Raw genomic sequence first — 13,026 nt, forward strand, 5'->3', positions numbered from 1 at the left:
TTCAGTATCTTTAACTACTATTGCTAATTCCATGCAGCACAAATAGGAAATGTCAGCAAGCAAATTTCCTGGGCTTACAGATTTCTTCAAAAATACTTTTCCCCCCTTTCAGTCTGTGACATTATTTAAGTGAGATACCTTCTTCCATTGGTGCAAATAACAGCTGCTAACTGAAGGCCGGTCTGCAACGATGTGACACGTTCCAGTTCCTGCAGAGAGACAGTGGGTTAAACAAATACAAGTCAAAGTCACGGTGCACACCAGCAGAGACTAGCGACTCGCAGATTTCTCTTGACATGTTATAAGGACTTTGCAGGATTTATTCCAGCATTTTATGCATGCTAAACACTGGAATGCAACAGTAACATAAACTATCTTTTAAAACACAATTCTCTTTTGAAGACAGACACTTGAATTCCATTTTCATTGCAGTGGGACCCCCTACATTTAACTACAGTACGTTCAGCCTAAGAATCTCTACACCAGAGCATTATGCACCACAGCAGAATGATCAAAGCTTCAGCGAGAGAAGCATAGGCTTTAATTTGCACTGATATGCCAAAGAGAAGCAAAACAACAAAAAGCAACAAAAAAACCACGTTTCACATGGCATTTTCTTGTTTAGAGGCACTCGTGCTCTGCCAGTTCAATGGATGTCACTTCATAATGAACATTAACTGTATCCTGTTGAATTTCAGCTGAAAACTCTTCAGCAGAGGTGAGCTGAATATAGCTTGATTTTGACTTCGTGAAGTACCTAGTATAATCCCAACTCCTTCTAAAAATATTTTTTTCAATATACCTATTAGGATTTCTTTTGTCAAGGACAGCACTAAAGAAAAGCAAACATTAAATGAAAAAAAAATTCTTTTTTAAATACTGCTCATAATCTCAAAACATATCAAGTACTTTCCATAGGTAGAAGGGAGATTTTCACTTTGAAAACTACTCTAATTCTAATGATATAGCAAGCAAAACCAAGTTTAAAGTCTAGTTCCGTTTAACATTAGCTCCTGGTCAGTTTTCCAAGCTACAAGTAATTCTGGCACATCACTGAGCTGCATCTCTCACCAAAAGCAGTTTCCTCTTTATGTCACCAACATCGCTTTTAGAAAAATGACAACTTAGTTGCTGATATGCATAACATCTTAAAAAAATAAAGATTATTTTCCTCAGTATCTACTTTCCTCTATAGACACAGTTTGCAAATGTCAGAGCCTTTCAGAAGCCACTATTCCCTTTTTCCGGAGGAAATGCACACGATAAGGAACAACTCCATTCCAGTCTTGCCTCTTGCAGAGATTCTGTAAAACCTCTCTCCCCACATTTCGCGTTTAGGGCTGAACGTAGCCATTCTCTTCTCAAAGACAATCTTCCACCCGTTGGTTGTGATTCTGCATCATTTAATTCTGTACTTTTCAAATTTATTAATAAATATACCACAACGAAGTAAAAAAAGGAGGTTTTCTAGGTGAAGCTGCTGGATTCAGAAAAAGCAGCACTTGCTCGACAACATCAGTTCTGAACATGCACCACAGAGAAACTACACCAGAAGGATCTGACAGGGTTCAAGCACCCTTTCTGCCTCCTTCTACAACACCTTCTGAAGTCTCAACCACCGTAGCACTCACCCAGCCTCCTTCTGCAATAGCCTCCTACCCGACTCCTTTAACTAAAATTGAAATAGTATTACCCTTACAGCTTCTTCTTCAACCAGCTGTTGCAGGTGACGACACAAGAAGCCATGGTCACGCGCCCTCCCCCATTTTTCCTCCAGCAGCAGCGCGCCTCCTTCGACCCACCAAAACGCCAGAGCACAGGCAGGACACTCGCAAGGTCCCTAAAGCTCGGTGTGAAGGCAACAGGCACAAGCAAGCGGAAGAGGAAGTTGTGTCCTTTCAATGAAAGAGGAAAATAATTCCAGCTTCATGACCTCTCCCATGGGTTAACCCCCAGGAGGTACAAGCTCCAGCCTGCAGCAACAGCGTCCCAGCTGAGAAGCAGGAGGGATGTAACAGGAAGAAGGTTTAAGAGGAAAAGGAGGAAAAGGAGGAAAAAGGAGGGAGGGAACTAACAAAACCAAACCAAGCAACCAAGCAACCAAAACACCACCACACAAGAGAACTCTACCCCTAAATGCAGCCATCGTTGCCCTCCTACGCTCTCTCCAGCTTCAGTGAGAAGTGCCACAACCACTGGTACAACAACGCTTACACCAGGTGCCGTACACACACAGAATTATCCACCACAGGATAACTCTCAGGCTACTTCGATAACAATCTCAAGTTTTCATTTTGCAGAATTCGCACTGTCTACAGGGGCACTATTAAAAATAAATGGATAGAAGAAAAACACGCTTTCTCCTTTGAAAATCATTATGATAGCTGTTCCAATTACGTCTGGGGAGCAAGGAGAGAAGCAGCGCCGATATTCTATTGCAGGCATCTGAACAGTTTTGCTTTGTTTTGCTTTTATAGATCTTTGGATGTATCGAGGCTCTATTTCTAGCTCAGTCGTCTCTTAGATGTTTTCTTCTCATGATTCCCTGAGATTAGACGCAGGTGTCTGATTACATGTGCCCAAGAAAGGTCATTGCTGTTCTCCCTTAGGGCAAGAGATCTGAAACCACTCCTAAACACAGGCACGAAAGAAGCTCCTGTTCAAGTCCATCACAGGTACTTTCAAGTTTTCAAACAGCCTTCTCGAAATGGTCATGTAGCCAAAGTCTTCATTCTCTTAAGGGCCTGCAGCTCAATATGCCCTTGGTTCTTTTCGCTCTGCAGATACGGCTTAGCATACATTGACACCTAGTTCCCTCCAGGCATTAGCATCTTTGCTAACAAATTACAGGATTTAATGCTCAAAATCAAGTGCAACACCACAATGGCACAACAGAGTGGTTTACTCTTAAAAAATGAGTGTTAGTTACCTCACCTGAACATAGGCAGGCTGTTTTTCAAGAATCAAGTCTGCAACTTTCTTAGATACCTTAAAAAGAAGAATATTACATGTAATACACAGCAATCTCAATTAAGCAGGCCATCCCTATATGAAAGCTCTTCAAGTTTGTGATTCTGTATCATTTAATTCCGTAGTTTTCAAATTTATTAATAAATATGCCACAACAAAGTAAAAAAATCCTAACAATGACAATCACCTTCCCTTAGGAGCAATATAAGAAAAATGTTAACAGTTCCATGTAGGAATTAGCAGGTGCTTTTAAATTAGCCCTTACCTCTCTGCTTGTTATGGAACACACGGGAATAGAAAATGGAAACTCTATAGGACGCTGCAAACGTTTCCATTCTGCCTATGCTACTGCTAGAGGACAAATTTAGGTTAACCAGCTACAACAGAGAGCTGAGAAAGCCATAAGGACACACACCTCCCAGACTGACATTGTCCTAAATAAAACACATGGCAAAATGAACATTCACGCCATGCACATTATACCCTTTCTTCAGAAACCAAAATATGCATATTTTAATGTTTTCTCCACTGTTCTGAACTAACAGTTCAAAATATTACTGAGAGCTGCTGTCTGTACTGAATTTAAAAATGGGCATTGATACCTTGATCAGTCTGTCACGCAGAAGCACACACACTTAAAAAGGTAATCAACACTGAAAGTCAAATAAATGCAAACTTGAGAATAGTGTATTTTGTTTTGTTTCTCAGCAGGGACTACACATGTTTAAGAAGAAATAGTTTCACACATGACAAAGACATTAAAGATATTGCTTTATATTCTTCTTGGGGAACTATGCTCCCAGAAGTGAAGACCTGAGTGAGCTGGAATCCAGCCGGACGGAAAACTGCCAAGGGAAAACTACAGAAACTACAGAGCCTATGGGAAGCCCAAGAACAAAGGCACAACCAAGATCAGCAGTGTAAAACCAGCTGGTAACAGCCAGCGAGAAGCAGATGATCAGAGCTCTATTTCCTATAATTCACACTCATCTGAGTGCTTTGTGTTACAGAAATTCAGAAGTTGGAATTCCCTGTAAAATTACTATGGTAAATTCCTATAGATACGGGCACAGAAGTGGAAAAGGCAGTATTTATTCTTTTTCAAAAGCAGAGGTACTGTGTGATCTGTCAGCAGACTTCCTGAGTCCTCTAACAACCGATTTACAAGCAGCATTAAAACATTTTTAGTACTAATTTAAGAGTGTAAAACATTCTGCAGTACTGTCTTCCATGAAGGACACCGACGTCCTTTATGACAGACATTGTCACACGATAAATAGACAACAATTGAGACATGAGAGGAAAACATCCAACATTCTTTCACACTCCACCTGGAACTGGGACACAAGGCTATGATACAGAGCACAGACGAAATTTTTAGCAACTTGGCCCATGCCCAAGGAAGAAGACAAACCCAAGTAACGATTCTTTCCTGTAGCAGAATTGCATTTAGTTAAGGAAGACAAAAGAAAGGGCCGACCCTAACTGGGGAGCGTGGTGGGGGAAGAACTGGACACGTTTCTAGTCAGAAGTTTTGGCTTTTAGAGTTTTTGTTTGTTTGTTCTCTAAACGAAAGACACTTCTGGGTCATATTTACTGGAAACCTGGTGCTCAGTCCTCACCCCAGAACTCACTGGGGGCACTGAAACTGCTCCCCGTGCCGCAGCCAGTTTATGTCGCGCTGGCAGAAAGGCCAAGACTGATAACAGGATTTAGGATTATCCAGCGTATCTCAGCGAATTTTTCTCTGTGTTTCCTTGCCAAACTAAGTCACCATCAGATGTCCTCTTAAACTCTAAAAAAACCCCTAAACCCACAAACCACAAAACCCAAAAGCCAACACCCACTTTCAACCTCCTTCCTTATACCTCTTGGTGAGAAACATGGAATATTCTTTTGCTCAATTTCTCACTAATACTTTACAAAAGTTCATAGGTTTATTCTGGGAAAAGCAATCTTAGGCAGAAGGAAATTTTTCTCTGTGTGCTGTTAAGGATTCAAAATTCTCCTTCTGCACATTTCATTCATTTAAAGACAGGATTACTACAGTTATTTTATTTGCAGATACTCTCCAATTGCCACAGTCAATATACTCCTTTCCTCTATCATATTACTCATCTTTAAAGAGCAATAAATCAATAATTAATGTACGAATAGAAAATAAAAAAGTCCAAAATGTAACAAGTACCTCTCAGAAGCTGCAACTCCAATCTGCCCTCAAACTATAGTTACTACTCATTGTTACGTTTCATTTGTTTTATTATGTAATAACTCCGTATGAGAATTCACTAGAAATCCTCACGGACGATTAACAAATTGGCAAATGAAAAACGAGAGAAAGTAGCAACTCTAAGGAAAGCATTTTTAAAACATTTTATGTTTTCCATTACAAAAAGCCCTCAAAAAAAGACATACTACCAGGCTATTCTTTGCTGTGCTGAACATTACTTTTCGTGATACACACAGGAAAAGCTGAACATGCAGAAAATCAAGTTTCTAATGAAATAGTTCAGCACATTTGCTCCTAGTTACAATACTTTAGATTTACTTCCATGATTTCATATGACTGTATAACTTTCCATTATAAAAACATGCAAAAAAATATTAAAAGAAAAATTACTAAATATCTAACGTGTTTAAGAAATTAAAACTTTTTCAGTTATGCTCCTGGCTATACTTGCAGAGGATCTAACAAATTGCCCAAGGGTACAGAGGAAACAACTTTACTTACAGCAGCTATTACTTGTTTTAATTTGTCTCTGTACTCTTCCAGTTCTTGAAGACTAAGTACTGGAGGAAGCCTCTGCATGTAAACAAAACATTAAATTCACTGAGAAATTCAAGGATGTTAAATACACATGTAATATTACCTAACCAACCAAGCAATTCCACTAAAGAAACATTCTCACTGCTTCTGCAATGTAATTTGCAGAATGAATCCACCATTTCAAATGATGCATACCAAAATAAACCAGAGTCAAAATAAACAAAATGTTATTACATTTACAGAATTTAATATCGTAATTTCCTCAAAGTTACCTTATTTAAACCTTAAATAAATGTATGCACACAACACCCCCAATCATTGAAATTATTACGTCCCAGTCAGTTTGCTAAAAAACTACAAAAAACGTAGAATGGAATTTTTTCCCCTCCAACTGTTCTGGCTTTTTCACTATAGTTTGAATTATTAAGGGCCTGTTAGCACCATAGGTATGAATTCCATCACGTTAAGAGACTCCATACCAATACTCTATGCTAGAAGTTCCACACCACCCGAAGACTAAATGGGAGGTTTTCTATTAATGCAAGATACAACAAACAAAACCAGAATACTTTTGACCCTCATCTTCTGTTACATTACTGTATTTTCTTTTAATGAGAGAGCAAACCTCCAACTCGTACTTCACAATGTCAAACGAATCATTTGAAAAATAAACTTCTTCAATGCTATTAATTATTTCTTGCTGAGCTTGAGGATCAATGGGCTCTTCACGTAGTTCTCTGAGCTCCTCCTTCACAAAACAAAAAAGCATTTCCATGATGCACTATCACATCCTAACAAGAACGTTTTACCAAAACGCTTTCCAAAAGCCATTTACAATATCAGCACAAGAAGCAATGGCAAAGAACAGAAAGATCGGTACCCTGCAGCTTGTCCTTCCCATCACCACCAGCAAGATAGTTAAAACTTGTCAAAGAACAGAGTGCAGATTGCAGTGCTTCAGATCACTTAAACACTTCTTCGTTAATAAATTTACAGCACAAATGCATGTTGAGTGCACAGGTTTCGGGAGGTTTGGGTCGGGGGGTTTTTTACACTAGCATTTCAATGAAACCTAAGCAATGACATTTTTGGCTTTGTAGTAGACCACAGTTTTCAGCACAAAAGTTCACGTGATGCCCTAAGCAGCAGGTGTCCCTTCCATAGTGCTACTTAAATAGATCAGTGAGAGACCATTTCTGGGAAGAGGAAGGAAAAAAACCCCAACAGAACCTATCTGTCTCACAGCTTTGTCTACTGGAAGAAGCCATTGCTAAATAAAACAGTCTTTGCATCTACACACTTCTCACATGATTTTGCCTTCCGGTTCCATGGAAATGTAATTTTACAGGTCTAGGAGCCTGTGGCAATTCCTTGAAATATACTTCAGAAGAGTGACTTCACTTCAGACTCATGCGAAATGCAGTTCAGCAAGTTTCAGATGACTTACCCAGCTATTTCCCAAGTGCCTCACACTCCCACTCTCCTTGTATTCTACACTGTCTGTAACACCAAAGCCACTATTGTTCCGTCAAATGAACCAGTACCAGTAGCAAACACCTTCTGCATTCCAGTCACTATGAACTGACAGACTCGGGAGGTGCAGACATTATAAAAAAGTTAACTGAGACTAATCAGAGAAAAAAAAATCCAAAATTTTCTGATCTAATTAGAAGCTAAAGTTCAGCAATAGCCTATGCACCTCTAAACAAAGAACGCCAGGGGTCAAGCCTGTGCTATTTGACACAGCCCCCTCTGCCACGAGCCAAAAAGATGCCAGCGAACATGCTGGCGATTCACATCCCTCCATCATTAACCTGGTAACACCTATGTCAAAAGATAATCCTGAATACCAGGACAAGGGCTCTGCTCAACAAGTTCAATCAGCAGGTACATTGCAAAAACATCCTACCATCATCAAACAATGCATAAAAATATTCACAATACATACACACAGTATTTTATCCACATGACAAGATATATTTATATATTCTAAAAGTCTCATAAAGTACACATAACTGTATCACTAAGCTCACGTCAAACCTTTTTTTCCTTTCCCCCTTCCCCAGCTAATTCACAGCAAGGAAAGGCGGGCCCACCGGGAAGGCTGTGGTACTCCCTTATCTTTCACATGAAATGCCCAGAACCTTCTTTTGATCTCACCTTTTTCAGTATGTACACACAGCACTTATTAAAAAGCCCTCACTCTACCAAAACAAACATTACACTGTGAAAACAATTTTCCCAGTGGAGAGAACAACAAAGCCTGATCCTAGAACAGATATTAGCTAGACCACTGCCTAATGCACTCCTGAAAAGCACTCAGCTGCTGGGGAAATAGAAACTCACAGAGGCTAAGAAAGCCACACTTCTATATCTACAGGAAAAGCACAAAAATCCCAAAAACCTTTCATCGTTGTTTGGCACCACAAGCCACAAAGTCAACTAATATCTGTATATTGCATATGAGCTGATTATCATCAAGATAAACGTAACCTCATTCAGTCAGCTCTTCATTAACCACACCACTCGAGTTCAAGTGTTCAAAATATCTATCTCGTTCTTCTGTGACAGAATCTACTGAAGAAAATTGGTATCAGCTTGGGAAACAACCGAGCTGACAATAACAGAATGGTTCCAGAAGAATTACCCATCCCCGGGGTGATCAGGGTACACAGATAAAGTAAGGCATCTCAGTCAAAAAAAGTTATGAAATCCCTCTGCAGATGACTTCTCTTCCAGAAATTTGGCCTTGTGGTTCAGATTTGCCTTATCTACAGGCTACATCACAGACTTAACCTATTATACGCTTATTTCTCTGTGTGACCCAGGCAGTATGGGTCTGTATTGCAACAGAAAGTAAAGCAAGTCTGCTGGTGATTTGCCTTCATACGATGGAAGCAAACTGAAATTTTTCAAGATAGTTGCAAAACTTACTGGAGTACTGGGTAATGTGAGTGTATACACTCAGAGCTATTCAGGAAAAATAACCAGGCACCAAATCATTTCATTGTTTAAAAATCAATCTGGAGATAAAATTTCAAGTGTGACAACAAAAGTGCAGCATCATGACCATTCTCTCATCAAAACAGTACTCGGCCAGTGAGCTTGGGACTTTTGCTATTCAAGAAACAAACAAAACCAGTTATTAAAATGCGGCAGTAGAGAGCAATATATGCTTTTAAATAGCAGGTTACATCAGAAGGAAGTTACGCTTTTACTCATTGCCTTTAACAATCTGCACCTTCTCTTCACTTGCATTCAAAAGTGCCAAACATCCATTATTACAAAATAGTTATTGCGGGGTGTTAGCAAAGCTGCTTGCCCCTATTTCTGATTTGTGACATCAGTACGATGCTGGGGCACTGAACAGAGCTTCAGCTCAAAACAAATGCCCACAGCCAAAAGCTCAAGGTCTGCCAACTTCTGGGCAGCACTGACACCGAACCTCCTTGATGGCTCTCGCATCACACAGCCTGTATCTCCCCCTCCCCACCCCAAAAAACCTCCTGTTTTCAAGAAAGGGTGTCTGAATCTGTGCTCAGTTACAAGAGGCATACTACAGCGTCTCAGCCGATGTCTCCTGGTTTGAAAAGCAAAATCCTGCAATAAAAGTTTTAGCAAAGTTAAGGAGGCACGGCAATATAAATCCTTCCTCCAAAAGAAACAGGTTCGTAGCAAAGTCACCGTGACAAACGGCTTGGGAACATAACCAGGAGTTAAACTGAGCAAAACACAGTAGTTTTACTCAAGGTTGTTGTGATCCAGTGTTTTCATTTAATCACATACTCATGCACTTTATAAGAGTTTCAATCAATGCATCGTGTTGAGATGGAAAAAGTTAACGTAAGCCACTCAGCATTTTGAGAATTGCTCACCTAAAACGTTTTGGAAGAAAAAAAACAAACAGAAGACAGAAAAGTACAAAAGTCTTATTCTTTGACACAGAAAAGAATAATACTCTAATTTTATCAGCTCTAAAATAAATAATGTTGATGCATTTTTCTTTTTATGCACAGAATTTATAACTATTACGCTTTTGATGTTCTGTTTGCAGAACAGTTGCAGATAATGTTTTCACATTACAAATGTTTGACATAAATGTGTGCAAAAATGACAAATTATTGACGGGTATTTGTTTTTCCATTGTTTTTGACAGACGGTCTAAGCTTACCAGACACAGAACATCTAACTGTTCAGGAACAGAAACCCAGCCAAGTTACCCTACACCTCCTTTTACCTCGAGAGTCAACTTGGCAAAAGAGACAGTTTGAAACTAGATGCTCAGTGGACGGCAGGAATCTGCGATTTTGAAATCTAAGCCATGGAGGTGAGGCAGTTCTTTCAACATCACTGCATCGGAATACTTTCACACTTTGAAATCAAACTGGGGGCCACTTCTTATGGCCACTTCTATTATTTGCCAATTCAGAGACTGTTACTTGATATTTTAAACACATATTAACGCTGATTTTCTGGTCTGCCTGAGTACAAGCAACATATTACATAGTACTTATAGAGAGACAAAGAAACAGAGGAGAGGGTCTGGGGTTTTTATTTTTTAAATTATTGTAAAATAAGGCATCCAAATTCAAGTCAGTAACATAAATATCTCACTGGTTAAAGGCAAAATCCAGATTAGCAGAATACAATAAACAACATCCACAGCAAATCCTGTGGGTCAAATATTATAACAATTGTACCCTCGGATTTGTGAGACAGGAGTGAGCAGGCATCATTTAAGTAGCAAGACCCAAAAAATGCTATAAAACTATTATTATTATAACATTTAAAGTAGAACAACAAGTTAATTATATAAGCACCAAAAGCACAAAGAGTCTAAATACCAAGGCTAGAACTACACAGGCTACTCAAATAGTATCTGCCTTCCAAAGCAAAATAAAAAAAAAGAAGCACTTTCATGTTTCCTTTTTTTCATCTTCGTTCTAACAGGTAACCTAGATAATATGAAGATCAGCATCCAATGACAACTCAGAAGTTCCAATAATGAAATTTTAATGCACGTTCATTCTGAGTCAGTGAACTGTTTCACCTCACTACTCTTTATTCTTCCATGAAGATGCTGTAAAATATTTTCAGAAAGAAAACTGTCAGAAAAAACAGCAGCAAACCTGGTGTTGAGAAAAAACAACCCACAAATATCTAACTATAAAAATGAAAAAACAAAAATGAAGGAGATGGAAGTGGAGAGTGTGTATCATACCTTACTAGGAATCCGAAAGTTTTCAATAGGACTGAGGTCATGAATGCTCTCCTGAGGACTTCTTAGACCCTTTAAAAGAACGTTAATAGACAGTTAAGATTGACTACTTTATGTATCTTGAAATCAAACTGCAGAAGCGTCACCTGGTGTTGAATATATATGCCCACAAGTCCTGTAATAAATTACACTGACATAAAGCTGGAAGGCTAAGACCTTATGCGACAGAAACTTAAGCAAGGCCACTGGGGTACAAATCACACTCCTCAAACATCTAAACATCTCCAACCTCATGCTGCAATATGTACCTTCTCAGTACAGTCCAACATTCCCTTCGTCAAGCTCACTTATATGCTCCTCTCAACTTCCAGATGTTATTTTAAATTTAAAAATGAATGTGTCAAAAAACATAATACACTTTGTTTTCACTAACTTAACGGTTTAACAGAACAAATTATTTGAGTTCAAGTTAACTGCCACCTACTCCATAACAAACTTATATTTTTGCTTGAGGGCATATTTGTCTATTTACCACATAAAACTCTTAGGATTGGTTTGCCTTACGTGTAACTGAACGGAGAAAGAAGCATAATCCAGATCAGCTGCTCTATATAATCAATATTCTTTAAAGCCACATAAATATAATATGCTCTAGTAGACTGAAGCTTTGTACAGGAAACACCAATTGATCAAGCGAGTATGTAATCACTGAATATCCAACACCACAGAACGTGCTGCTTAGTGCATTTTCTGCCAGCTCCCTAGGCAGAGGTGAACCTAAACGTTCACGTTTCGGACACGGTTCTGACTCCAGCTGCCCTTGAGACGTCAAGGCGCTCACACGAGCCATGAGTTTTGGGCAGACTTCCCTCCTACCCCTGCAGCTGACGCTAACAGCATCCCTTCCAGGCCCTGGGTACCCAGACTTTCTGTGAAACGAAAGGGCATACGCAGTTACGGTGGGAGTTCATGGTGAGAAAAGTTTGTGTTTACCCTTGGAAACTGACGAAGTGTTTTACAAATTCATTGCCTTTATGGTAACTGTTACATTTTACAATTGGTTCAACTTCCTAGGATGCAAAACCTCTTCGTCTTGGATTTGATTCTCAGATTTCCCTGTGTATCATTTCAAAACATCCTCCCCTTCCATTCAGCACCAACCGAAGGTGACTCACCCCTACGCACCAGAAGCTGGAGGTAACAAACAACAAAAGCAACTGCTACACCTTCTCGTACTGTGCGTGGAATCTTCCACACTACCTCTCAAAAATCCACAGTACCAGCAGCTTATCTTCAGAAGTGGTAAGAAGTTTCACTTACCAAATGCTAAATGGAACTCAGTCCTTCTGAAAGGCTGAAAATTGCCTAGGTCGCCTCATTTTCAGACCACATATTGGGCAGGCTTCCCACAACTCCTCTTAGTCAAACTGAAAACTGGCTACATACCCTTTCACTGAAGCAGTAAACCAAACATTATTTTGGAAATTCAGCTTCTGTGGCAGGGCCCCTTTTTAAGCCCTGTCTCCCCACAATAAGCATCACAATCTGAGGAGATAGTTGAGAAAAACCCCACAAAGCTCAGTTTCTGACTTTCCCATCATCTTCTGTAAGTATGCAGGGTACCTGACGTGCTGGGTGACTCCAAGTGATTTTCTAAGCTCTCAAGTTTAGATGCGTGGGCAAACAGGCTTCATTTTAGAGGCGTTTCATATACAGAAATGACTCTGCTCTTCCAGTACGCTCCTTTACAAAGGCTCGCAACCTCAGAAACCACACCAGACCTACATAATCCTAGAGACGGCTGGTACAAAGCACTGGGCTAAGAGAAGCCCATCCCGTACGTGCCCACCCAAATACTTGCCCGACCCCTCCTGACCCACGGCGTTTGCCCCCAGACAGAGCCGAGGCCAAAGGGCCGCGCCCTCCCTCGCAGGAACCCGCCTGTTCTCGCACAGTGTTCTCAGACAGGTGCCTCCACCCCGTGATTTACAGGGGAAAAGCAAAACAAAGCGGCAGCCGGATGCCCGCGTTCCGAGGGGCAGTACACGCCCCTCCCCACGGGCCGCGCTGA

The 13,026-nt window shown here is 40.1% G+C and overlaps 1 protein-coding gene across 1 annotated transcript; it reads right to left on the reverse strand.

Annotated features, from left to right (window-relative positions):
- Positions 1-138: 138 nt before the first annotated feature.
- LOC104275407 (coiled-coil domain-containing protein 132-like) lies at positions 139-11,027 on the reverse strand (the record flags this gene model as incomplete). Its single annotated transcript, XM_009871346.1, has 5 exons — positions 139-209; positions 2,935-2,988; positions 5,702-5,773; positions 6,363-6,485; positions 10,959-11,027. Coding segments are annotated over 5 exons (389 nt in total), but the record flags the coding sequence as incomplete, so codon positions are not given.
- Positions 11,028-13,026: the final 1,999 nt, after the last annotated feature.

Source organism: Apaloderma vittatum, unplaced genomic scaffold, assembly GCF_000703405.1.
Source record: "Apaloderma vittatum isolate BGI_N311 unplaced genomic scaffold, ASM70340v1 scaffold14836, whole genome shotgun sequence".
Classification (NCBI taxonomy): Eukaryota; Metazoa; Chordata; class Aves; order Trogoniformes; family Trogonidae; genus Apaloderma; species Apaloderma vittatum.